General features: G+C 50.8%; 1 protein-coding gene across 1 annotated transcript in view; it reads right to left on the bottom strand.

Moving 5' to 3' along the window:
- PTGIS (prostaglandin I2 synthase) overlaps positions 1–23,499 on the bottom strand; it is a 37,845-nt gene that overhangs the window by 3,818 nt on the left and 10,528 nt on the right. The window contains exons 3-9 of the mRNA XM_069495713.1: positions 22,514–22,692; positions 19,851–19,994; positions 15,877–16,028; positions 10,546–10,727; positions 3,325–3,493; positions 2,159–2,340; positions 238–389 (exon numbers count right to left, since the gene is read on the bottom strand). Coding sequence (XP_069351814.1) covers positions 238–389; positions 2,159–2,340; positions 3,325–3,493; positions 10,546–10,727; positions 15,877–16,028; positions 19,851–19,994; positions 22,514–22,692 — 1,160 coding nt within the window. The remainder of the gene's footprint in view (positions 1–237; positions 390–2,158; positions 2,341–3,324; positions 3,494–10,545; positions 10,728–15,876; positions 16,029–19,850; positions 19,995–22,513; positions 22,693–23,499) is intronic.

The following is a 23,499-nucleotide window of genomic DNA, read 5'->3' on the forward strand; positions in this document are numbered from 1 at the left end:
GAACCTGCTGCCAGATCTGATTATTTCAAAAGAAATCTGACTTTTTACGTGAGTTCTTCTGATCCTTAAAGGTTAGCGCGCATTAAAAGGACACATAAATAAATAGATTTGTGGGTAGGAGACAGCTCACGTACTGTCCGTTTGGAGCCTCTGCCCTGAACCATTCTCCTGGCCGCCCCTCAGCCTCAGGAGAGAAGGGCAGTGCCCCCGCGCCACCCCTGCCCGGCCCCCACTCACTGTTTGATGCTGTTGGTGGCGTAAGCCCTCCCCAGGCACTGATTGTGCCCTGCCCCCCAGGGCATGCTGTAATTCTTCAGCCGTTTGCCGTCCTTGTAAAAGTCTTTCTTCTCTGATCCGTCAGGGTTCAGGAATCGGTTGTATTTAAACACCTGAAGTAGGAAAAATGTCCATTTCTGACCCCACCCCCACTACAAGCCTGCACCAAGAAAAATGTCTGAGGCCGTTCATCACAGCCGTGTTGACAGGAGGAGAAAAACTGCAAACAATGTAAAGATCAATTGACGGAGGATTGGCTAAAAAATTACTGCAAAAAGTTTGTGTGTACTGATGGGGAAAGAATCTGCAACTGGCTGCTGCGTGAAAAAAGCAAGTTTTAGGATGGTGTGTACTGTATGATCCTATACACACACTGATCTATCTGTGCGTGTGTGTGTGTGTGTGTTGCGTGTATGTAAAGGCATAAAACTGCTTAAAGCTGCAGTTCCCAACCCCTGGGGTGCACCCTGGTATGGCTCCACGGCCTGTTAGGAAAACAGGGAACAGGGCCACAGGTCACTGAGCTCTGCCTCCCTCCCACACCTTCCATGGAAAAACTGTCTTCCATGAAACTGGTCCCTGGTACCAAAAAGGTTGGGGACCTCTGACTTAAAGGATACACTCCCAACAATGGTTAGGGAACTCAGAAACTGAAGAGGAGGGGAACTTTTTTTTTTTTTGCTTTTAAATATATATTTCTCTATGTTTCTATTTCATAAGTATATATTACTTTTGTAATGTAAAACAAATTAAAATAATTTTTTTTTTTTGAGACAGAGTCTTGCTTTGTTGCCCGGGCTAGAGTGAGTGCCGTGGCATCAGCCTAGCTCACAGCAACCTCAAACTCCTGGGCTTAAGCGATCCAACTGCCTCAGCCTCCCGAGTAGCTGGGACTACAGGCATGCGCCACCATGCCCGGCTAATTTTTTCTATATATATTTTAGTTGGCCAGATAATTTCTTTCTATTTTTAGTAGAGACGGGGTCTCGCTCTTGCTCAGGCTGGTCTCGAACTCCTGACCTTGAGTGATCCACCCGCCTCGGCCTCCCAGAGTGCTAGGATTACAGGCGTGAGCCACCGCGCCCGGCCCTAAAATAATTTTTTTAAAAAAGGAATGCCAATTTCCTTTGGTTACACTGTACTCTGGTAAGGCAAGGACTGTATCTGAGCACACAGGGCTCCGCATGGAATAGGTGCTGAGTGAAAGATGAGTAGAAGGATAGGTGAATGGAACAGCGGATAGAATGATAGATGGAAGGATGGGTAGATGGACAGATGGATGGATGGATAGATGGACAGATGGATGGATGGGTAGATGAGTGGATAGATGGGTGGATGGAAGGATAGGTAGATGAATGAATGGCTAGATTGGTGGGTAGATGGGTGGATGAATAGATAGCTAGATGGCTGGGTAGATGGGTGGATGGATGGATGGTGGATGCATAAGTGGGTGGACGAATGAATGGATGAATGAGAATGAAGCATGGGCCTGGCACACAAATAAGCACTCAACCTGTTAGCAATTGGGAAAGTTTGCCCCACCTCAAAGCTGGGGGAGACGGAAAAGTGTTGGGGAACTGACATTTATAACATTTTGAAAAAAAGGAAAATCGCTCAGCTATTGCTTACAAAGCACTCTGCGTGTACCAGGCACCGTGAAAGCCTTTTCTTTCACGATCTCATTTAATCTTCCCAACAACCCTGTGAGGCAGGTACTGTAACAAGGTCCATTTCACAGGTGAGGATGCAGACACCGGCAGGAGAAGCAATCTGGGCCAGCAAACTAGGGGCAAGGCCGGGCTGCGGCCAACATCTGGCAGATCCTGAAGTCGTTGATTTTCCCCCACAGTCCCCAGTATGACCAGGCACCCCTGCCATTTACCTCCGGGTCTGTGTAGATTTCTGGGTCTTTCTGGGGACTCAGGAAAGGGAAGAGAAGGAGGCGGTCTCCACGTCGCAGGTTGAATTCTCGCCCATCTGCCATGGGCATGGCCAGGTCCGCCACAACCTCTCGGGTGATAAAGGGCGCAGCCGTGAGCCTGAGACTCTCACTCAGCACGCTGTCTGCAGGGGGTGGATGCAGGAAGGGTCAACAGGCTGTCCTCTCACCCACTCAAGTGCCACCCCGGCTCTCATTTTACAAAGGAAGATGAAGAGGCTCAGAGAGGGTACATGCCTTGCCCACAGTCACACAGCAAGGTGAAAAAGGCTAGATGATGAGATATGATCTCTGTCATCTCTCAGAGATCCTTGAATGTGAGGGGATCTGGGTGTGACTCCAAGAGAAAGCTGTGAGGGGAGGTGGGAGCTACACAAATATCATAAGGCTGGGGAGAGAGTGTGGCCATCAATATCTGTTTCCGCCTACCCAGCACATATTCCCCTGGTTTTCCTCTAGGGTCCACCCTCTCCCACTCTCAGGGGTTGGGCTGTGGATTCTACACTCAACTCCTGGGATTGGGCTGTAACTGGCCAATCAGAGCATCTTTCTGAGCCCTGTGATTGTTTCAGGATGGGCACAGACCCAAAGAGGGCCAATGAGATACAGTCTTGGGACTATTGGTGGGAATGTAGTCAGAAAGGCACAGCCCCACAGAGCCAAGAGCAAGTCGGCCTTGAGCTGCTGGCAGCCATCTTGCTAGCCCGAGACTGAAGCCAACCCAGTGGGAAACGGGGATGAGAGATGGAGAGGGACTGAGTAGTCCTGATGACATTGTTAAAGCACCTGGATCCACCTGTGCCTGAAACCAGTCCCTCTGGACTGTTTAGTTACCTGTGCCAAATAAAATCCGCTTTCCACTTTAGCCAATTTAAGTTAGGTTTTCTGTCACTTGCTATCAAAACTCTCCTACCGAGACCATGAGTCTTGGGCAGCTGAGACGGGGGCATGGAGATGCCAGGTTACAAAGATGGGAGGCTCAGGGAAACCCTAGGTCAGAGGACATTGACGGACCCTGGAGGACAGGAGCCCATGTTCAGGGGGTGGGGCTTGGGGGAGCCCATGATGACCTGGTCTTAGGGGCTATCTTGGAGGGTCCGACATCTCACCAAGCACAGGCGTGCTGTCCAAAACCTTCTGTGGGAGGGTGGTCATCTGCGAGACAGGCTGCTCCGCCTGCCAGAGGATCTGCTCGAGCTCTCCGCGGACGGCAGCCAGGGCCTCCGGATTCTTGAGAAGGAAGAGCAGGAGCCAGAAGGCAGCGGGACCCATATTCCCCTGCAATGAGAAGGAGCCCCTGTTACACCACCGAGAGGGCGGAGCTGACTGGTCTATGCCAGGGACACAGCCCTGGCCCAGGCGTAGGAACCAGCGGGCCTGGGCTCTCTCCCCTGCCAGACATCTGGCATGACCTGTGCCTATCTTCAGCCTCAGGACACGGCCAAACCTGCTCTGTGGCTTTGGCCTGGCCCAATACCTACATCAAGGCCACTCCTGACATCTCTGACCATGAGCAAGGTCACTGATCTGAGATCACACAGGTAATCGTGATAACTAATCAGCAAAAAATTGTCAGTAATAAGAACAGGGTGTGTCAATTAAGACTACTGTTAGTATCTGGGGACGCCTGCCCTGCACCACTGGCCTGAGTCTTCACCATTCCCCATGTCCACACTCCTTACCATGTGACTTCGCAGTTCCTCCCACTAAAGAGGCAGTGTGCATTTCCCCTGCCCCTTGAATTTCGGCTCAGCCATGGACTTGCGCTGGCCAATAGAATGAGGCGAAATTGACAGGACAACAGCTCTAAGCATAGGCCTTAAGAAACCCTGTGTGTTTCCACTTGCCCAGAGAGCCCACCGGCCCCACGAGGAGGATGAGAGGCTCATGGAGCAGAGCTGAACCACCCTGCTGAGCCCCATTTAGACAGCCAGACCCACAGACCTGAGTTAAATAAATGCTCACTGTTGTAAGCCTCTGAATTTTTGTGGATGTTTGTTACACAACAATAACTAACTGGTACAATACCTAAGGATTTGCTTCTAAATATAATCATTCTTATTGTAGTTTGGGATGCAGTATTTCCTTATATGCTTCGTAAGTTAAATTCTATCCTCACTTGAAGAATAAATGTGTGTTTTGTACACATAACATAACAATACATATCATTTAAAGTACACAGTGTATGTGTACAATAAAGTACACAGCAATAATCAATGATGACTGTGAGAGCCATTAATTTCTTTTTTTTTTTTTTTTTTTTGAGACAGAGTCTCACTCTGTTGCCCAGGCTAGAGTGAGTGCCGTGGCGTCAGCCTAGCTCACAGCAACCTCAAACTCCTGAGCTCAAGCGATCCTCCTGTCTCAGCCTCCCGAGTAGCTGGGACTACAGGCATGCACCACCATGCCCGGCTAATTTTTTTTTATATATATTTTTAGCTGTCCATATAATTTCTTTCTATTTTTTAGTAGAGATGGGGTCTCGCTCTTGCTCAGGCTGGTCTCGAACTCCTGAGCTCAAACGATCCGCCCACCTCGGCCTCCCAGAGTGCTAGGATTACAGGCGTGAGCCACCGCGCCCGGCCGAGAGCCATTAATTTCTTGAACAAATTTTTGTTTTTGGAGACAGGGTCTCATTCCATTGCCCAGGCTGGAGTGCAGTGCTGCAATCATAGCTCACTGCAGCCTCCAACTCCTGGGCTCAAGCGATCCTCCTGCCTCAGCCTTCTGAGTAGCTGGGACTACAGGCATGTGCCACCATGCCTGGCTAATTTTTTAATTTTTTGGTAGAGACATGGTCTCACTATGTTTCCTAGGCTGGTCTTGAACTCCTGGCCTCAAGCCATCCTCCCACCTCAGCCTCCCAAAGTGCTGGGATTATAGGTGTGAGCCACAGTGCCTGGCCTGAACAAAAATTATTTAAAACTTTCCAATAGATAAACAATTAGGAAAATGGATAGAATTTCTTGTCCCAAGCCTTCAGCCTTGGCTGAAAATTTTCATACACATTTGTGCCTCAGCTGTTCAACATGCGTCTGAAATGTATATAGGGCCCACTTTAGGGATCCAGGCATGCATGGAATAGCAACTAACCTCCATTTGGGGAAAGATTTTTGTCTACTATAAATGTCCTATTCAATCATAATAATGGCATATTAAATCGCCACTAAATACCACGCTTGCCCAGCCATGGGTAAACATGATTCATTGCAGACATAGCTGCACACGGGCAAAAGGACATGCACAGGGATATTTACTGCGCTGCTGACGTAAGAGCAAAGCACTGGAAGCAACCTCAGTGTCTATCGCTAGGAGACCAGAGACACATGATGACCCATCCACAGGATGATGACACAGGAAGTCGTTATAGAGAAGCCGGCTCTGTGCGCACTGATACGGGACCACAGCCAAGAGCATGGACGCATGCAAACAGCAGGGTGCAGGACGGGCCTCGGCGCGCTGCATCGTGTTTGTGTGAAGAGGACTGACTGTATGCGTAGAAGCACAGGCCGTCTCTGAGAGGCACAAGGTCACTGCTGGAACAGAAGCTGGGAGGATCGGAGGACGGGGAGTGGGAGACTGGTTATTCCTTGCATAGACCCTTTTAAACTGCTCGAATTTTTTTTAGTGGATACACTAATTTTAAGTGAAACAGAAGGGATCTGAACGATTTCTATAGTGACTCCAGGGAGATGAGAAATGCTTGTGACACAGCGTTAAAGCAAACAAAAGGCTGAATTACAGGAACTGCATGATCTTAACTGCAGAAGAAAAATATGCAGGGAAAGGCTATAAAGAAATGCACCAGAGCATTGGAGGAGGGCGAGAAGGATTTGTCTGCTTTTGCTTTAGCCCCATGAATTCGGCATCAAGGAGGCACCACATTCCCGCGCTCAGTGTTTCCAGCAAGCCGGCCGGTGTCAGGCCTGTTACCAAGAAGGAAAACGAAGTGCTCCCTGGCTGCTGCCCACTGCCCGGCACTGATATTTGTCAAATAAACTTCTGTGTCCTTTTGTGTCGGGGGTGGGCTCCAAGACAGTGGGAGGTGGGCGGGAAGAGCCCTGGGCTGAGACCAGGCAGAGCTGGTTCAAATCCCACCTCCCCACTTCCTGCAACGCTGGGCAAGTCCCTGTCCCCTCTGTGTCTCAGGACCGTCCTCGGTAAAATGGGGATAACACAGCCCACTCCGGGGCTGGCTGCAAGGGTCCACTGAAACCAGAGTGGGTGCTCAGAAGTGGTTACCCCTCTCCCAGGCTCCTCCCGGCTCTGAGAACAAGCAAGACTCGGCCCCTCCAGTCCTCGGGTCGGGCTGAGACAGCAAAGGTCGCTTGCCGTCCATCACTCAAACAGCCGGGGAATGTGGGCGATAAATAATTCAGCACTGGGTTAGCTCAGCGCCAAGGCCACTTTGTCTTGCCCTGATGGTCGGATGGGGCCACCGCTCATTAATTACCAAGCAGGAGTCAAACACACGGGCACTGGGTTACCCTTGCTTGCAGGAAAAAGCTGTGGCAAGTTAGGGAGGTGACCAAGACCACTGTGCCCCAAGCCCAAAGACGTGTGTGTGAGTGTGTGTGTGCGCACGTGCCCACCCGACCATAAGATCCTGAATTCACCAGCCTGGAGGTTGGGCTTTCTCTCGTGGGGCCCTGCCTCAGTTTACTCAGGAAGGCATGTCCCATCTAGCCTCACTCCCTGCTACTGTGGCCAAACTCCATGACCTGCAGCGCTTCCGCTGTTCCACTTTTTCCGTGGCGGCAGTGGACCTCCAGGGGCACTCACCGTGGGCTGGCCCACACCCTTGGTGATTCGTGGGCACCATCTTGTCACCTCTGGCCCACAGGGTCCCTCTGGGGGAGTGCAGGCACCTGCTGCCCCCGCCTGCCCGGCATCAGCGCCCTCGCCCCTGGGTAGCAGCACCCACTTTCCTTCGAGAACCACCTCCACTTCACTCTCGGTCTGTCTGGGGCTGTGGTCCACTCAGAGGGGACATGGGACCCGGGCTGGGCCATGCAGTGTCAGGCTTGGGATGTGTTCTAGAATGCATGGGGAAGGGAAGTCCTCCTCCCCTGGGGCTGCTAAATTTCCTGGAGCTGCCACCACACAAGGGGAATCGCTGTGGGGACAAAGCCGGCACGGAAGAAAGGACAGTTGGGGGCGGGGGAGGCACGGTCACGGATCGTGTGTCTTTTAATTTTGTGATTAAAAAATTTTAAAGAAAATAAAAAATACCCCAAGTATAAAAATGACGTGCTAATGTAGGCTGTAAATTGTAACGAACATAGCATCCTGGCGGGGGATGCTGATGTGGGCGGGCCTTGCGGGAAATCCCTGGACCTTCCTTTCGATTTTGAACCTAAAACTGTTCTAAAAATAAAATCTGCTTAAAACAAACAGAAATCTGAAGTGCAATGTGATGCCCTGGACTGCATCCTGGGAGAGAAAGAGGGAATCATGGAACACTGGGGCCATCCCAATAAAGCCTGGACTTCAGTTAACAGTCAGGCCCCGGGGCTGACTCCTGGCTTGGATGACACACTGAGGTTACGTAACATCAGGGAAAGGGCAGGGATTTTGTCTATTCTGCTCACCGCTCTAACCGCAGCTTCTGCAAAGGGGCGGCGCACACGGGGCCCTGGTAAATACTTGCTGGGCGCGTGTATTGAGCCCTTGCTCCCTGCCAGGCTCAGTTACAGAATTTCACACGTATTGCTTCCTTTCATCCTCGCAGCCACGCCTTGAACAAGGTGCTGGTTCCCCATTCACAGATGAGTAAACGGAGGTCCTGGGAGGTTAAGTAACTGACTCGCCAGGAAGTGGCAAAGTCAGGATTCGAATCCAGGCCGGAAGTCAGAGAACCTGTGCCTGAGACCACTGGGCTCCATGGGCTCTGGCTCTGCCCTCGGGACCCTCGCAGGGTTTCCTACTTGCCTGAACTCTGCACGCTGCCAACAACTCAGCCTCAGAGGACACCCTCCCCCCAGCTCCTGCCCAGCTCTCCTGGCCCTGCCAAAGGCTGTTCCCTGGACTTTCTGTCACTCAAGCCCCCCAGCCAGCGTCCAGTTCTGCTGACAGAGGTCCTTTCCGCAAGGGGTTCTGGGGACAGTTTGGAGCGCCAAGTCATCTCTGCCCATAAATATGTTATTAGGCACTAATGGGGACCACCTGCTGATTAAACCCAGCCCCTAGCCCTTGCCAGCCTCTGCCTGCAAGGACAGTTAATGGCCCTGAGAGGAAACTAAAAATAAGCTGCAAGTCGATGGAAGAGCAAGCAGAAATGTCAGCCTGTGCAACTGTCATGGCCCAAGTGGGGCCAAGAGAAGGGGCCACAGGTCAGGGTCAGGGCTGAGGGCAAGAACCGGGCCTGGGCACCTGCGGCACCCAAGGCTGTCCTCTTTCTCTCACGCCAACATCTGGTCCATTACCAAACCCATCGGCTCTGCCTTCTCAAAGTCTCTAAGATCTACCCACCTCCCTGTTACCTCCATGGCCACCACCTGATTCTGCCACCTCCATCTCCTCTTTACTGCCCCTGCTTCTGCCCTTGCCCCCAAGATCCTGTCTCTCCTCTGCTCAGAACTCTGCAAGGGCTCCCACCTCACCTGGAGAAAAACCCCACGTCCTCACTCACTAGGACCCACCAGGCCCTCCGTGCCTCTTCCCTTGGTCCCTCACCCTCTCCCTCACTCTGCTGCAGCCACACGTGACTCCTGGCTGTTGCCCAAACAATTGGGATTGCGTGATGCAATGCCAGGGCCTTTGCACTTACTGTTTCCCTTCTTTGGAATACTCTATCCCCCCCCATCTCCCCAAGTCCCTGAATCTAGCTTTCTTGTCATCTAGGGCTCAGATCATGACTTCTCCTCAGAAAGGCCTCCCTGACCACCCTGCCTATGGAAGGCCCCAGAATCTATCCACAGCCCCATTCTATCCTGCACATCAGCATCTAAAATTGCCTGTGTATGTTTCCTTGACTATCTGCCCCCTGCTTCCCCTCCCTTCCAACTAAAACGTAAAAAACAGAAAGCAGGATTTTTGAGGTCTATGGTGCGTACTCAGTGGGTTTTTTTTTTTAGAGATGGGGTCTTGCTACATTGCTCAGGCTGGTCTTGGAACTTCTGGGCTCAAGCAATTCTCCCACCTCAGCCTCCTGAGTAACTGGGACTACCTACAGGGGCATGGTGCCACACCCAGCCTCTCAAAGGAACTTTTAAATGATTCTTCAAAATAATTTATTTGCACACTTCAAAAAATGTCAAAGTCATGAAAAACAAGGACAGGCACAGAAACTGGGCCAGATTAAAGAAAACTGTAGAGGCAGAAAGAGTAAATGCAATATGTGACCCGGCTTGGATGCTGGACCAAGACAGGCCATAAAGGACGTTATTGGGACAAGCAGCAAAACTGGAATATGGGCTGTTAATTAGATAATGATCATGTATCTGGGCTAACCGTCCTGAACTTGGCTACTGTACCGTGGCCATGCAGGAGACGTTCTTGCTCCGAGGCGACGCACACTCAAGTAATTAGGGGTAAAGAGTCCTGGTGTCTGCAGCTTATCTGCAAATGATCTCAATAAAATAATGTCAGTGGTGGGTAGAGAGAAAGCAAATGTGGTAAATTGTTAAAAATTGGGGAATCAAGGTGAAGTATATATAGGAGTCCACTAAACTATTTATAAAGCTTTTGCTTGACATTTTTCCAAATTGAAAAAAAGAATACTGGCCGAGCGCGGTGGCTCACGCCTGTAATCCTAGCACTCTGGGAGGCCGAGGCGGGCAGATTGTTTGAGCTCAGGAGGTCGAGATCAGCCTGAGCAAGAGCAAGACCCCGTCTCTACTAAAAATAGAAAGAAATTATATGGACAGCTAAAAATATATACAGAAAAATTAGCCGGGCATGGTGGCGCATGCCTGTAGTCCCAGCTCCTCGGGAGGCTGAGGCAGGAGGATCGCTTGAGCCCAGGAGTCTGAGGTTGCTGTGAGCTAGGCTGATGCCACGGCACTCTAACTGGGGCAACAGAGTGAGACTCTGTCTCAAAAAAATTAAAAATTAAAAAAAAAAAAATAATGAATATCCCGTTCATGATGCTATTTGACAGTAGAGGAAGTCGGGGTGAGTGGGAGAGCCGGACGCGTGTGCACACACTCACACATGCACACCTACATGCACAGTCACTTGCATACTGCACATGTGCACACACGTGCACACCCCCATGCACATACACCGGTATCACACCCACACGTGTCTGCATGTGCCTGACAGCACATAAACACGCAGATGTACTCATATGCACAGCCACACCTGCACACACCTGCACACATGCCCACCTGTGTGGCCCAGAGCTGCAGCACCAGGGCCCGTGCCTGCATCTCCTCTGACACGCCCATTTCCTCCAGGTGCTGCAGGTAACTCTCCAGCCATTTGCTCCGGTGGGCCCGTGTGGCCAGCCTGGCTGGGGACAGCAGCTTCCACAGGTGACCTTTGATGCTGCACGCACGGTCCTTATCCCCTGTAGGGACAGAGCATAGAGAGGGTGGGGGCTGGGTTACAGATTCACCCTCCCCCCAAGGGCCACCCAGCCCTGACCTCCCATGAGGCCACGGGTCTTTGAGTGTCACTTCATGGGGGTGGGGAGTTCCTGCAGGGGAGAAAGACACCCTTGCCTGTCATCTGTCTCACCCCCAGTAGAAAGCAGCAAGGGGCCTTGTCTCCCGTAAGTGGGAGCTTTGTCTGTCTTACTCACCTCTAGTTCCCGGCACCTGGCCACAGCAGGTGCTCAATAATACGCATTAGCCGAATGGCGTTTCTTTAAGTAGCAGGGGAAGGAGCACTCAACACTGAGCAGCACTCCCCCTTCCTGGACCCACTCCCAGAGGTGGGGTCTGGATAAAACCAACTCCTGAAATGTGACCACAGGAAGGCAGCCAAAGCTCTAAATGGGTAGTTTATACAATGTGGGGGATTCACTATCGATATTCACCAAAATCGATAAGGAGAAACGTAACTATTAACATTTCATTTCCAGCCCTAATTATTTCAGTATTTAGGTTGACAAAAAAAAAAAAAAAAACCAAAACAAGAGAAAATTTTAAAAACTTTCACACTGGGAAAACGGGGGCTGGCTGTGTATTTGGGTCCAGAGTAGAACTTGGGCTGAGGATGTGTTTTAATTCGTGCGGAAAGGCCTGGCGCTGCTCTGTCCAACGTGGCAGCCACAGCCACGGGGGGCTGCTGAGCGTTTCAAATGTGGCTGTCCCCAAATGCAGACGTGAGTGTGAGGCATACACTGGATTCCAAAGTCTTAACGTGAGAAACAAAACATGCAATATCTCATTAATAACTTTTATATGGGTCACATGTTAAAATGCTAATATTTTACATATATTGGGTTAAATAAAATATATTATTAAATCTGATTTCACCTCTTTGTTTTTCTTTCTGTTAGCGTGTCTAACAGAAAATTGAAAACTACATATGTGGTTCGCATTCTGTTTCTACATGACAGCACTGGTTTCGAAGGATAAAACCAAACCGATAGCAAGGATAAATTTAGAGGGAATGTGGTCAAAAAAGAACCTCCCTTTTCTGTAATATTTGATTTTTTTTTTTTAAAGAGTCAAGGGAGCCCAGTTAAGGAGCCACACCCTCAAGGAGAGTGCCGACCTTAAACAAGGTCAGTGCCTGACCACACCTCTCAGCACCTGAGTTTTCTCACCTGTCCACTGGGATAATAGGAGAAGCCACCACACAGGGTGACGTATGGATTGAATTCATTAGCTTCTAAAGCACGGGGTGGGGGGAGGGGAACGCCTGGCACAGGCCTCATAAATGTTAGCTATATTATTACATAACAAAACCTGATGGATGTTAGCAAATTATTGGTCCAAGGGGAATGTGTTCACGTATTGCTTCTATAATGAAGAAATAATAATAAATTGTGAAATAAAGAGCATCAAGTTTGAAGCCAGAGAGAGCCACGTTGAAATCCCAGCTTTGCCCTTCCTAGCAGGATGATCTTGGGCAAATCATTTTGAATCTCTGAGCTTCAATTTCCCCCATCTGTAAAATGGGGGCAACCTAGCTCATAGGATCAGTAGCAGGACTGAAAAAGATCAAACACAGAACACACTTGCTATTGGCAGGAGTGTGGTGAGTAGTACTTGCTACATTCTTGCCACTCTTAACAAGGTATGACTGGGGAACGGACACACCTGGAGCTTTGACTTGGGGGGGACAGGCGGTACATGGGCAACGTATGTAACCTGAAATTCTGTATCCTCCATAATAAGATGAAATAAAAAAAAAAAAAAACAAGGTATGATTTCTCAGCCTCAGTGCAAGGACGCAATGCCGTGAATCAGAGCTGCCAGGCCCATGGCCCATGTGACTGGTGGCCTGGAGATGGCAGAAGTAGGTTTCAATCCCAGACTCCTCATGCTGTGTGGCCTTGGCTGAGGCCTGCTCATCTCTGGGCCTCCATTTCCCCATCCATAAAATGAGGGCCCTGGCTTGAGTACCTCTCAAGTGTTTCCTTGAAAACTCCTATAGGCCCTCAAGGCCTTTTAAATGCATTAGAGTTTTACATCAGACTCTGCGATTCTCTGATAGAAGAATGCCCTGTCTCCCAAAACAATATTCAAATAAAACAGCCCCCCAAAACGATACATTAAAATGAGTGTTCCAGAAAGAAGTACTGTGCTTAGCTTGAGGCTCTATTTAACTGTCCCCTGCCCCCAGCTCCCTTCTGTATGAGAAGCACCAACTCAACGGTCTATGCATCCCCAAAGGGTCAATTGTCTTTTAAAATATGTTTATACTTTTAAAAGTAAAGGAGGAATAATGCATGTACATGGTAAAAAATAATAAAAAGAAAAGGAATCTCTAAGAGTTCAAATGGGCATACTACAAAAGTAATGTTCTCTCCACCCCATGTCAGCCGGAAGGCAAAAATCTACACATACTCCCATGTTTCAATAAATACACTAATGGTGGCATACAATGATGTTTTGCACCCTCTTTTTTTGTAATAGTGGATTTCATCCTATATGGTATATCCCATCCTGTTTTACAGTTGCATAGTTTGCCTTTATATGAATGCATAATTTATTTAATCCACCTCTACTGGTAGACACTGAAATTGTTTCTAGCATTTGCTATTACAAGCAATGTGACACTGAATATCTTTATGTACATGTGCAAGCGTTTCTGTAGGATACATTCCCACAAGTGGAAGTACGGGATCAAATGTTGCATTTTATATTTTGGTACGTTCTGCAAAAGAGGCTGTGCTGCTTCACACATCTCCCCACAAGGTCTGAGAGCCGCTTTGCCCACACGCCTCTGGCCCCCGACTAAGATGAGAAACTGTCCTCCAACATCGCCACCTGCTGCTCGCACGGGGAAATGCATCCTCCCAGCACCCAGCCCCGGGCTGCTCCCAGAATGATGGAGGGTCCCTCTGCATTTACCCACACTCTCCTGGAGCATCTGTATAGAGGAAGGGGCAGTAGAGAAACCCACTTTTCTCCTGGAGAAACCGTGAGTGCTAGGATGTGGCAGGTGCTTTATGTACAGGATTTTGCAATCAGACCAAGTTTCCATTTTGCTGGCTGTGCCACCTACTAGCTGTGTGTCTAGAAGTGAGAAGTGAGTGATCTCACCTCTCTGAGCTCCAGTTCCTTATGTGCAAAGTGGGTATGGGGCTACCAACCTCCCAGCACTGACGGCAGGATTTGATAGGATAATGAGTTGCCTCTAAAAAGGGACAGGAATAGGCAGCTCACAAGGAGGAAATGCAAATGGCTAGTGAAACACAAAAAGATGTTTCAGCACAGAAGCCAGGGAAACACTGCATGGAGCCAGATGCTCCTCTTGCCCATCAGATCGCCAAGGATTTAAAGGCTGATGACTGCTCATTGGCAAGGCCGCGGGAAAATGCAAATTGAAACCGTAAGTTACTGCCTCTGCCCATCAGATTGGCAAACAAGTGCAAAGACTGATAACATCTGGTGGGGCAGACTCTTCCCCTTGGGCAGGCACAGGAATTGCTCTGTGGTTTTAGAAATGATGTAGAAGAAGCTGATAAAAATTTTAATGTGTGTAGCCTTTGACCCAGCAAGCCCACTTGCAGGATACTGTCAGAGAGAAATAAAATCAGCAGATGGTAGAACAGATACAAGTACGATGAAATGTTTTTAAAAAAAATTAAGAAAGACAGGCAGGCAGAAAGAAAAACAGAAAGAAAGTAAATAGATATCCACCAGAGGGAGATGGTTGACTAAATACTAGAACAGCCATGCAAGGGCTAGAAAGATGTCTGGGATTTTTTCGTTTTGTTTCTAGGCCCTTCCCTGGAGATTTGGCTCCAAATGGACCAGGATGGGGCTCAGGGACCTGTATTATCAACAAAGGCCCAAGAGGATTCTGCCCATCAGGGAAGTGTGAGACACACGGCCCAGGGGATAGTGCGGCCCAGTGGTGCCCATGGCCCCTGCACACTGAGTCAGCCGGGGGGCTCCTTTACCAACACCGAGTCCCCTCTGCAACCACAAAAACAAACGAGGTGGATTTGTACAAACTGACGTGGAAATGCTCTAGACGTGGAGGTCAGTGAAAGCTCCAAGTGGCAGAACAGCTCTTCCAGCGTGACACGTCTATGTCATGAACACACAGGGCCAACAGCAAAGACAAACGAGGGCATGTGTACACTGAAAGGCACATATGAGAATGTTCACAACCGCCTAATTCATAACAGCCCCAAACTGGGGACTACTCGAACGTCTACAAACTGGGGACTGGAGAGATAAACAGTGGTCTATTACTCTGGTGAAACACTATACAGCAATAAAAAAGAACAAACTATTGATACATATAACAACCTGGATTAATCTCCCAGACGTTAAGTTTCAGTAAAAGAAGCCAGACACAAAAGGGCACATACTGTATGACTCCATTTACAGGAAGTTCAAGAACAGGTAAAACTAATCAGAGGTGAAAGAAACCAGTACAGTGGCTACTTCCGAGGTGAATATTAGGTGCAAAGGGCATAAACTGTTTAGCTCTACCTCTCAGCTGCACATTTAGGATGTGTGTGCTTTCCTGTATACAAATTATACCTTAGTTTAAAAAGAAAGAAAAATCCTTAAAAATAGAAAACAATAAAACAACACGCAATTCTCTGTGTGTGTGTGCTTAGAGAAAGCTCTGCCAGGATATACTCCAAGCTAACGATAGTGGCTACCTCTGTGAAGGGAAGTGGTGGATTGAGCACGGGAAGAAAGTGGAGAACCCTTTCGTCATTCTCTCTAAATTATTCTATATGACTTGAATTTTTTATAACAAATATGAACTACTTGTAAAATTTTTAAAAGCAACTTGAATCTTAAAACAAGAAAAGGAACATACACCACAAAGATTCTCAGGCCCCACTCCAGACGTACTGAATCAGAATTTTCACCAGGAACTCGAGCTCTGGTGCAAGCCCTGCCGCCCTATTATTGTGCTCTTGCATACCCCCAGTGATGGGGCTCTTACTGCCTCCCTGGGCATTAGGACGTCCTTCCTCCTGTGTTGCCTCTGATCTTTCACCTTGAGCTTGGACTCCCCCTCTGACTCTTCCCATCCTCCCAACCGCCCACTGGGACCCTCATGGTGCTCACCCACTGACAGGGAGCCACGAGCCAGTTTGGGGAGCAGCAGGTCGAGCTGGCGGAAGGTGTGGAAGACGTCAGCTGAGTGGACACGGTCCTGGGCCTGGCTCTGAGGTGTGCGTGGCAATGCCTCAATTCCATAAAGAGTCAGGTAGCCGGCTCTGGGGGTGACAAACAGCAGGTCAGGGGTCCTCCTTGGACACTCACAGCCAAACCCACCCATGGCAGCTTCTCTTCATTCATGCACCTACTGAGCACCCAGTCCTACTGTGCACCAGGGACTGTTCTGGGTACTGGGAGTCAGCAGGGAATAAAACAGACAAAACTCCCTGTCCTCAGCACAGGGAGACAGATCACAGACAAGAAAAATGAGTAGAACGAGTAACGTGCAGCTGGTGCCCAGTGGCACCGTCAGACACAAAGCCGGGCAGCAGGCCGGGCACCCTGACGTTGCATGGTGAGGAGGGGCTCACTGAGGCTGACTCCTGAAGGATGAGAAGGAGCAGCTGTGGGAAGACCAGAGGCAGGGTTCGAGGTAGAGCGATCAGCAAGTGCAGGCATGTTGCAGGCCCTCAGCAAGTACTGCAGGGAGGGATGGAGGGATGGAGGGATGGAGGGATGGGTGGGCAGAAGGATGGATGGGTAAGTGGATAGAAGGATGGATGGGTAGATGAAGAAATGGGTGAATGGATATGTGGATAGATGGATGGAGGGAGGGATGGGGGATGGAGGGATGAGTGGGCAGATGAATGGATAGGTGGATGGGTAGAAGGATGGAGGGAGGGGTGGATGGATGCATAGGTAGATAGATGGATGGACGAATGAAGGGATGGATGGACAGGTAGAAATTAATCCTGAGAACACTGATCTTGGGAGAAAATTATGGGGTCACCAGGATTCTGATCTCAGAGTCATTCAGGCCACTGTCCCTCCTTCCCCCCACATCCTGCTCACCTCCCCTCATCCAGCCGAGGCTTCCACACCCCAGGGATGCAGAGCTCATGACCTGCCCGTCCCACGGACTAAGAGAAAGCCATCCTCCCTTCAGAGGAGCTGAAATGCTCCTTCCAGAGTCTAAGCTGTTGGCCCTGCTCGAGCCTCTGCCCCGGCCCAGAAGGTCTGGGCCCCTCCTCTGCAGACCGACGCCCTCGGTTTCCTTAAGGCAGAAGTTATAAAGGTGCAGCCCCTGAACTGGACGCAGTCCACAAACAGGTTTATTTATTTATTTATTTACTTATTTTTGTGTGTGTGAATAGAGTTTTCCTAAAAACAAACTGAACCTACCTTCAGACGTTTGGGGAAACTCAGGCAGAATCTGCATTCCCTGCTCATCTCAACTTGAACAAGCAACCTGGCCCCCCGGGGCCCGCAGTCCCACCCAGCAGCCCCGGGCAGGAGCAGAGCCCCGGCCGCCCCTCTCAGAGAGACACACACGTGCCAGGCCGCTGTGGTCTCACAGGGCCCCGTGGTCCCCATGACACCACAGCCAAACATTAGTTGTCATTTACCACCCCAACTGCACTATTGTTTTTCCTAACACGGAGAACTATTTCCCTGTACATGTATTTCTACCTAAAATTGCAATTAAAAAAAAAACTCCAAAATAAACCCAGAGGACCACGAAGTTTCCCACTGTAGTGAAGGCCCTTCCTACGGCACCTCCAGATTAAAGTAACGCGGCCGCAGGCGACAATCACCTGTGTAAATACACACATGACCCACAGGCGGTGCTGGGTGCCACAGAGAAACTGAAGCTGGACCAAGCTGGTCGCAGGAGAGGGCTGTCATGCTAGGGGTGTCAAGAAGGGCCCCGGGCAGGCAGCACTCGAGATGAGGCTTGAAGGAAGTGAGGCGGGAGCCGCACAGACATGGGGGAACAGCATTCCCAGGCAAGGGAACAGAAACTGCAAAGGCCCCACGGGGGGTGCATCTGGCCTGTTCAAGGGGCAGCGAGGAGGATGGTGTGAGGAGAAGAGGCCAGGGTCACAGGATGAGGACAGAGTAGGACTTCGGTATGACTCTGAGTGAGGCCAACGGGACAGGTTGGAGGGTTTGAGAGGTGTCACCTCACAGTTCGAGCTGCATGAACCTGCACCTCCACATCGGGTTCCCTGCCACCCACTGGCCCCTCCCTCCCTATCTCAGGGCGACAGATGGCCAGGAGGCAGGAGCTGCAGCCCAGGCCTCAGGCCCTGGGGACACAGGTCTGGATCTGCAGGGCCAGATCGACTTCACACTCTCCCTGCACTGTGCCTGTGGCACCACAAGGCCTCAACGGTCCCAGCTGCCACACTGCCCCTTGTCTCCCCCAGCCCCACTGCTTCCTCTCTGACTTCTTCGCCCCACGGGGACACAGGGTGGCAGGAGCCAGGAGGCCTTGGGGTTGCCCTACCGTGAACTTGCTGGGTAGTTTCAGCCGCCTCTCTCCAGCCCTCAGTCCCCATCACACCGTGACAGGTGGCCAGACCTGCTCCACCCAGACCAATTACAGCCCTGGACGGTGTTTGCCCCACGCCAGGGCAAACTCAGAAGAATGGGACCATTGACACGCGAGGGTGGTGGCTGAGAGTGTAGGCTCTGGAGCCAGCCCTGCCAGGGCCCCAGTGTGGGCCTCTGGGCAGATGGCTTAGGCTCCCGTGGTCTCAGTTTTCCCATCTGTCAAATGGGGCAGGTAAAGTACTAGCCTCCCAGAGCCGCTGTGAGCATTAAACGAGTTGGCACACACTCAGTCTACACATGGGCACACTGAGTGGTAAACAGACCCACATGCCCACGCATATCAACGAGTGGCTGCCCCTTATCCTGAAACTATGTTCCTGCAATGTTTTGGAGGGGTTGAAATGCCCTTTCGTTTACAAACGCTGGTGGATTGACAATACCACTAAAAATCAAGGAGCTATCCTTAACATCCTCTTCCCCCCCACCGCCCACGCCACGCCCCCCAACCCCTGACCCAGCCAAATCTTTCAGCAGGGCCTGTCGGCTCTGCCTCCAACAGCTGCCCGCACTCTCACCACCTCCCCGGCCTCTGCCTTCCTCTCCCCTAGTGGCTACGGCAGCCTCCTGATGGGTCCTCCTGCCCCCTCTCAGGCCAACACCCAGCAGCCAAAGGGGCTTCAAAACTCCTAAGTCGGATCATGCTGTGCCCTGCTCAAACCCCTGATGTCACCCATCTTACTCAGAATACATTCCAGAGCCTTCCACAGCCGTGAGACTCTGTGAGACCTGGTTCTGCCAACTTCTCTGACCTCATCTCCACCTTCCCTCCACAGCTCACGGTGCTCCGGCCACCCTGGCCCTTTTGCCAAGCCCTGGCACTGCTGTGTCCTCTGCCTAGAATGGTGGCATGGTGGGTACCTGATAGCTACCTCTTGGCTCTGAAACCAGATCCTCAGAGAGCCCCTCCCTCATCAGTCTGGCTAAAAGCCCCCCCCCAGATGCTGTCACCCCATCTGTGGATCTCTCTCGTGTTTATCCCCCTCTGACATAACCATAGTCTGTCTCGCCCACTGAGTGTCAGCTGTGTGAGTTTGGGGACTTCATCTGTCCTGTTCCTGCTGTATCCCCAGAGCCTGGAAATAGTGCCCGACACTGCTGAAGGAAGGAACATTCGGTTGTGCAGTTTTTAACAGGAGTTTACACGGTCTGATAAGATGTTAAGGTCCTGGGTTGGTCTCCTAAACATTCTGTTCTTCTGGTCTATGAAATCCCAAAGTCTGGAAGCCACAGGATGAGATGTCTCTGAAGTCATGCTCTGCTACTTCTCTGGGTGACCCACAAGGCCCCATTTTCAGCCCGTGTCTCCTTTAACAGCTTCTGGGCTGGGTCAGGTGAACACTTGGGGTCCCAGGTGTACAATGACTTCCCTGAAGTCTTTGCTTTGGGTGTCCCAAACTGCTTCCCCACCCACAAGGTCTTCCCGGCCCCCGTGGCCACCGCTCGTGGTGACACACGGCCAGGCGCTGGGCCCCGCCCAGGCTCACCTGAGCAGGAGGCTGTAGGAGAAATCGAGGAGACCCATCTCATGCCAGCCACTGCCTGCTTCGCTGGCATCGCCTAGCAGGACGGTGCGGAGGTTGGTATACATGGCTTCCGTGAGCGTCTGCAGCTCTCTGTGCAGGAGAGTCCTGAGGCAGGGGACAAAGTGTGAGAGTTTGGCTTCCAAAGGGAAACATCCACCCACAGGCTCCTCCTCCCCAACTCTCAGGATGCCGTAGCTCAAGCTCCCCATTGGCAATGGGGCCCCGTGGGAGACTGGCTTAAACAAGATGATATTATTATAACTATCGTCGTCAACAACAATGGCAGTTACCACTTATTGTGCTAAGCACAATGATCTCATTTTACCTGATGACCAACCTAGGAATAATACTTACTATTCTGACACCCATTTTACAGATGGAGAAACTCAGGAACAGAGAGGAAATTGACTCACCCAAGGTCACACAGGCAGTAAGTGGTATAACTGAGACTGAAACCCAGGTCTGCCCAACTCCAGAGTCTGAACTCTCAACTAGGGTGGTCTGTCCCTACCTGGGGCACACAAGCTTGGGTGAGGGACCCACAGCCTTCTGGAAGAGAAGGAACTAAAAAGTAACTCATTTCTCCCTGAAATCAAAAAGATAGGAAGAGCTGTTTGGAGAGTTATGGTGTCCCCTGACTGAGGACTGCTACTAAGGCATGACCCCTAGTGAGCCTGACATGAGGACAAGGGAATCTGTGCTGGTGACCTGGCCTCATGTGGACCTAAGAGTCGGAGGAGACAACCACTCTGGGGGTGTGTGTGGCAGAAGCCAGAGCCCCCCGTACTGAGCCTCCACGCTACAAGGTCCATATCGGGCCATGACTGAGGGTTTGGCTAGAAGCCAAGAAAGGGGGATCTGTGTCTAAGTCCAAGCCCCTCTGCTCCTAATGGAGGGATCTAGACCAGCAAGGGCACCCCTGCAGCAAGTGAACGGCGTGCACGGGGCCGGGCCGCGCACAGCCAGTGTGCAACAGCGACACCTTGTGGCAGCAGCAAGAACAGCAGGGGTGTACTGATCAGGTGCGCTACCTGCGCATGACAGCAGGTTCTGTCACCACCTGCTGTTGGGAAGCAGGATGGACAGCTTTAAATTGAGTAAGCCCCTGGGTGCCTGGATAATTCATGAGGCGAAAGCCTGCAGAGGGAGTCCATGAACTCCCTGGTAATGACGACTTTGGGGTGTTCAAGCAGGAACATGGTTCAAGCAGGAACAATGTTAGGGGCTTGGCATGGTGCCTAGGGACACTAAAAATGTGCAAGCTCCCCAAAAAGTGAGAGCTGGCATTGCGATTCACCACCACCCAGCTGTTCTCCCCACCCCACTCCAATCACTAGTCCTCAACAGAGACAGTGGCCCTCAACAGATGTGGCAGCTACGTCCAGAAGACACCATGCCAGCTTGTGAGAAATTTCCAAAAATTCTTGGGGCAGAATTCCAGTGGGTGGGGGAGTAGGATATAGTGAGCTGTGGATTCCTGTTGCTGATCCAGCCCAGGGTCCCCTGGAATGGCGGGATCCAGGACACTCAGGCTCAGAAATACTCCTAGCAGCTGTCCCACAGGACAGGGTCAGACGGGGCGTCACCTCTCATAATGCTGGCCTTGCCTCCGCTTTAGCTATCCTGCAAAACAGGATTCTAGACACCCTCCCTAACTCTGGGAGGTTATTCTCCCCGGAGACAGATCACTGAGGGTTACCACCAGCCTGCGTGAACTCTGTAGACGTGGACACAGGGTTTCATCCGTCTCAGTATCTCAGGTGGAGGTGAATGGGCTGCGAAGGCAGCAGACCTGGGTTCAAATCCCAGCCCCGCCACTTATTAGCAGTAGACCTTGGGCAAGTCACTTCACGTCTCTGAGCCTCAGTCTCCTCACCTACAAAATAAGGATAAAAATACCCGCCTCCTGAGGCCAAGGAACAGAAATGAAAGTGTGCCTATCAAACACATGGCATCCACTGCACCCCTCCGCCACCTAAGACAGTGACCAGGGCATAGTAGGTCCTCAGATGTCTGCTGAATGAACACAGAGTAAATGTGCTCACGTGTCCTCTTGTGGATGTCATTGTTCCTTACGCTGTAGGAGCCGTGCCACCTCCTAGCTCTGTGGCCTAAAGCAAGTCACTTCTCTGAGCCCCACAGTGCTGCTCTACAAAATGATCCTGTAAGTGACGTAGCCTCCAGCGTCGTCGTGAAGACTAATGAGATGGTAGGTGACGCCTGACACAGGGTACCGATCAAAAATATTCATCCCCCACCTACTCTCCTTCACTCTGCAGAGGAGGAAATAAAGGCTCAGAGCGGGGAAGTGACTTGTCCAAAGTCACAAAGCCAAGAAGAGACGGAGCTGGGACTTGAATCTGGGTCTGACGGACTCAAAGCCTGGTCTCTTCCTGCTAAACTAGGGCTGCCTCCTAGAGGACACAGACATGGGAGGGAAAGAGTTCATTTTTAGTCCAGTTCTTTTGGACTGTTTTTGTCTTGCTTTTGTTTGTGTTCTCAAGACAAAATGTCTTTACCAGACACGGTGTGGAGCCAGCATGGCCCACCCAAGACCTGGGCCATACAGGTAGAAGCAGGTCGCCCAGCCCAGCCCGCCCACGGTGCCGTGCACGGCCACTCACGGTTTCATCCTGGCCTTTTCATCACTGGGGCTGTAATGCGGAAGCTGCACGTCGAAAATCCTCTCCATGAGGAAGACGGCGTAGGCGTGGAAGTCCAGCTTGGTGCGAGCCTCCCACACCACCGTGTCGTAGGAGTGTGGGTCCAGGAGGACGGTGACATACCTGCCCCCCACCAGCATCTGTGAGAAGTCGGCAGGGGTGGAGTGAGAAGTGTCACTTTGAACAGCAGCTGCTCACAGTGGTCCAGGGCCCTGTGCTCTTACCTATCCCTCATGGCCACTCTGTGAGGCAGGGACTCACCATTTATTGCTGAAAAGTAAGGCTAAGAAAAGGGACTAATGTGCCCACGATCTCACGGCTGAGAAGTGGCAGGGCTGGGACTGGAATTCGGGGCCTTTTAAAATCAAAGGCTGTGTTCTTTACCACCAATGGCACCTGCCATTGTTATCTTGGTTACTGCCTATGTCCAGCAGCCAGAGGGAAGGCCGACAGAAGACAGCAGAGGGATGTCGTGTGCACCACAGGTGGGTGGATGGATGGATGGATGGATGGAAGATGGACAGATGAATGAAAGGAAGAATGCTATTGGGTAAATGCCACTGGATGGATTGTAGATGGGTGGAAGGAAGGAAAGGAGGGGGGGAAAGAGGGAGGGAACTGTTGGGTAAATGCTAGTGGATGGAATATTAAATGGGTGGGTAAATGGAAGGATAAATCAGTGCATCTATGTTGGACAAAAAGAAGGATGGAAAGGCAGCTAGAGGTTGGTTGGAAACTAAATGTATGTATGAATGTTGGGTACATGGATAACAGGATGCTAAGTAGATATTGGGTAAACAGATTGAAGAATGAATGATGGTTGGGTGGAAGTTGGACAAATACATGGAAGATGGCGGTTGTTTGAATGGATGGTGGAGGGGTGGCTGCATGGAGATATACATAGATGTACATTGGGTGGACAGACATTGGACATTGAATATAGCTAA

This window comes from Eulemur rufifrons, chromosome 20, assembly GCF_041146395.1.
Source record: "Eulemur rufifrons isolate Redbay chromosome 20, OSU_ERuf_1, whole genome shotgun sequence".
NCBI lineage: Eukaryota > Metazoa > Chordata > Mammalia > Primates > Lemuridae > Eulemur > Eulemur rufifrons.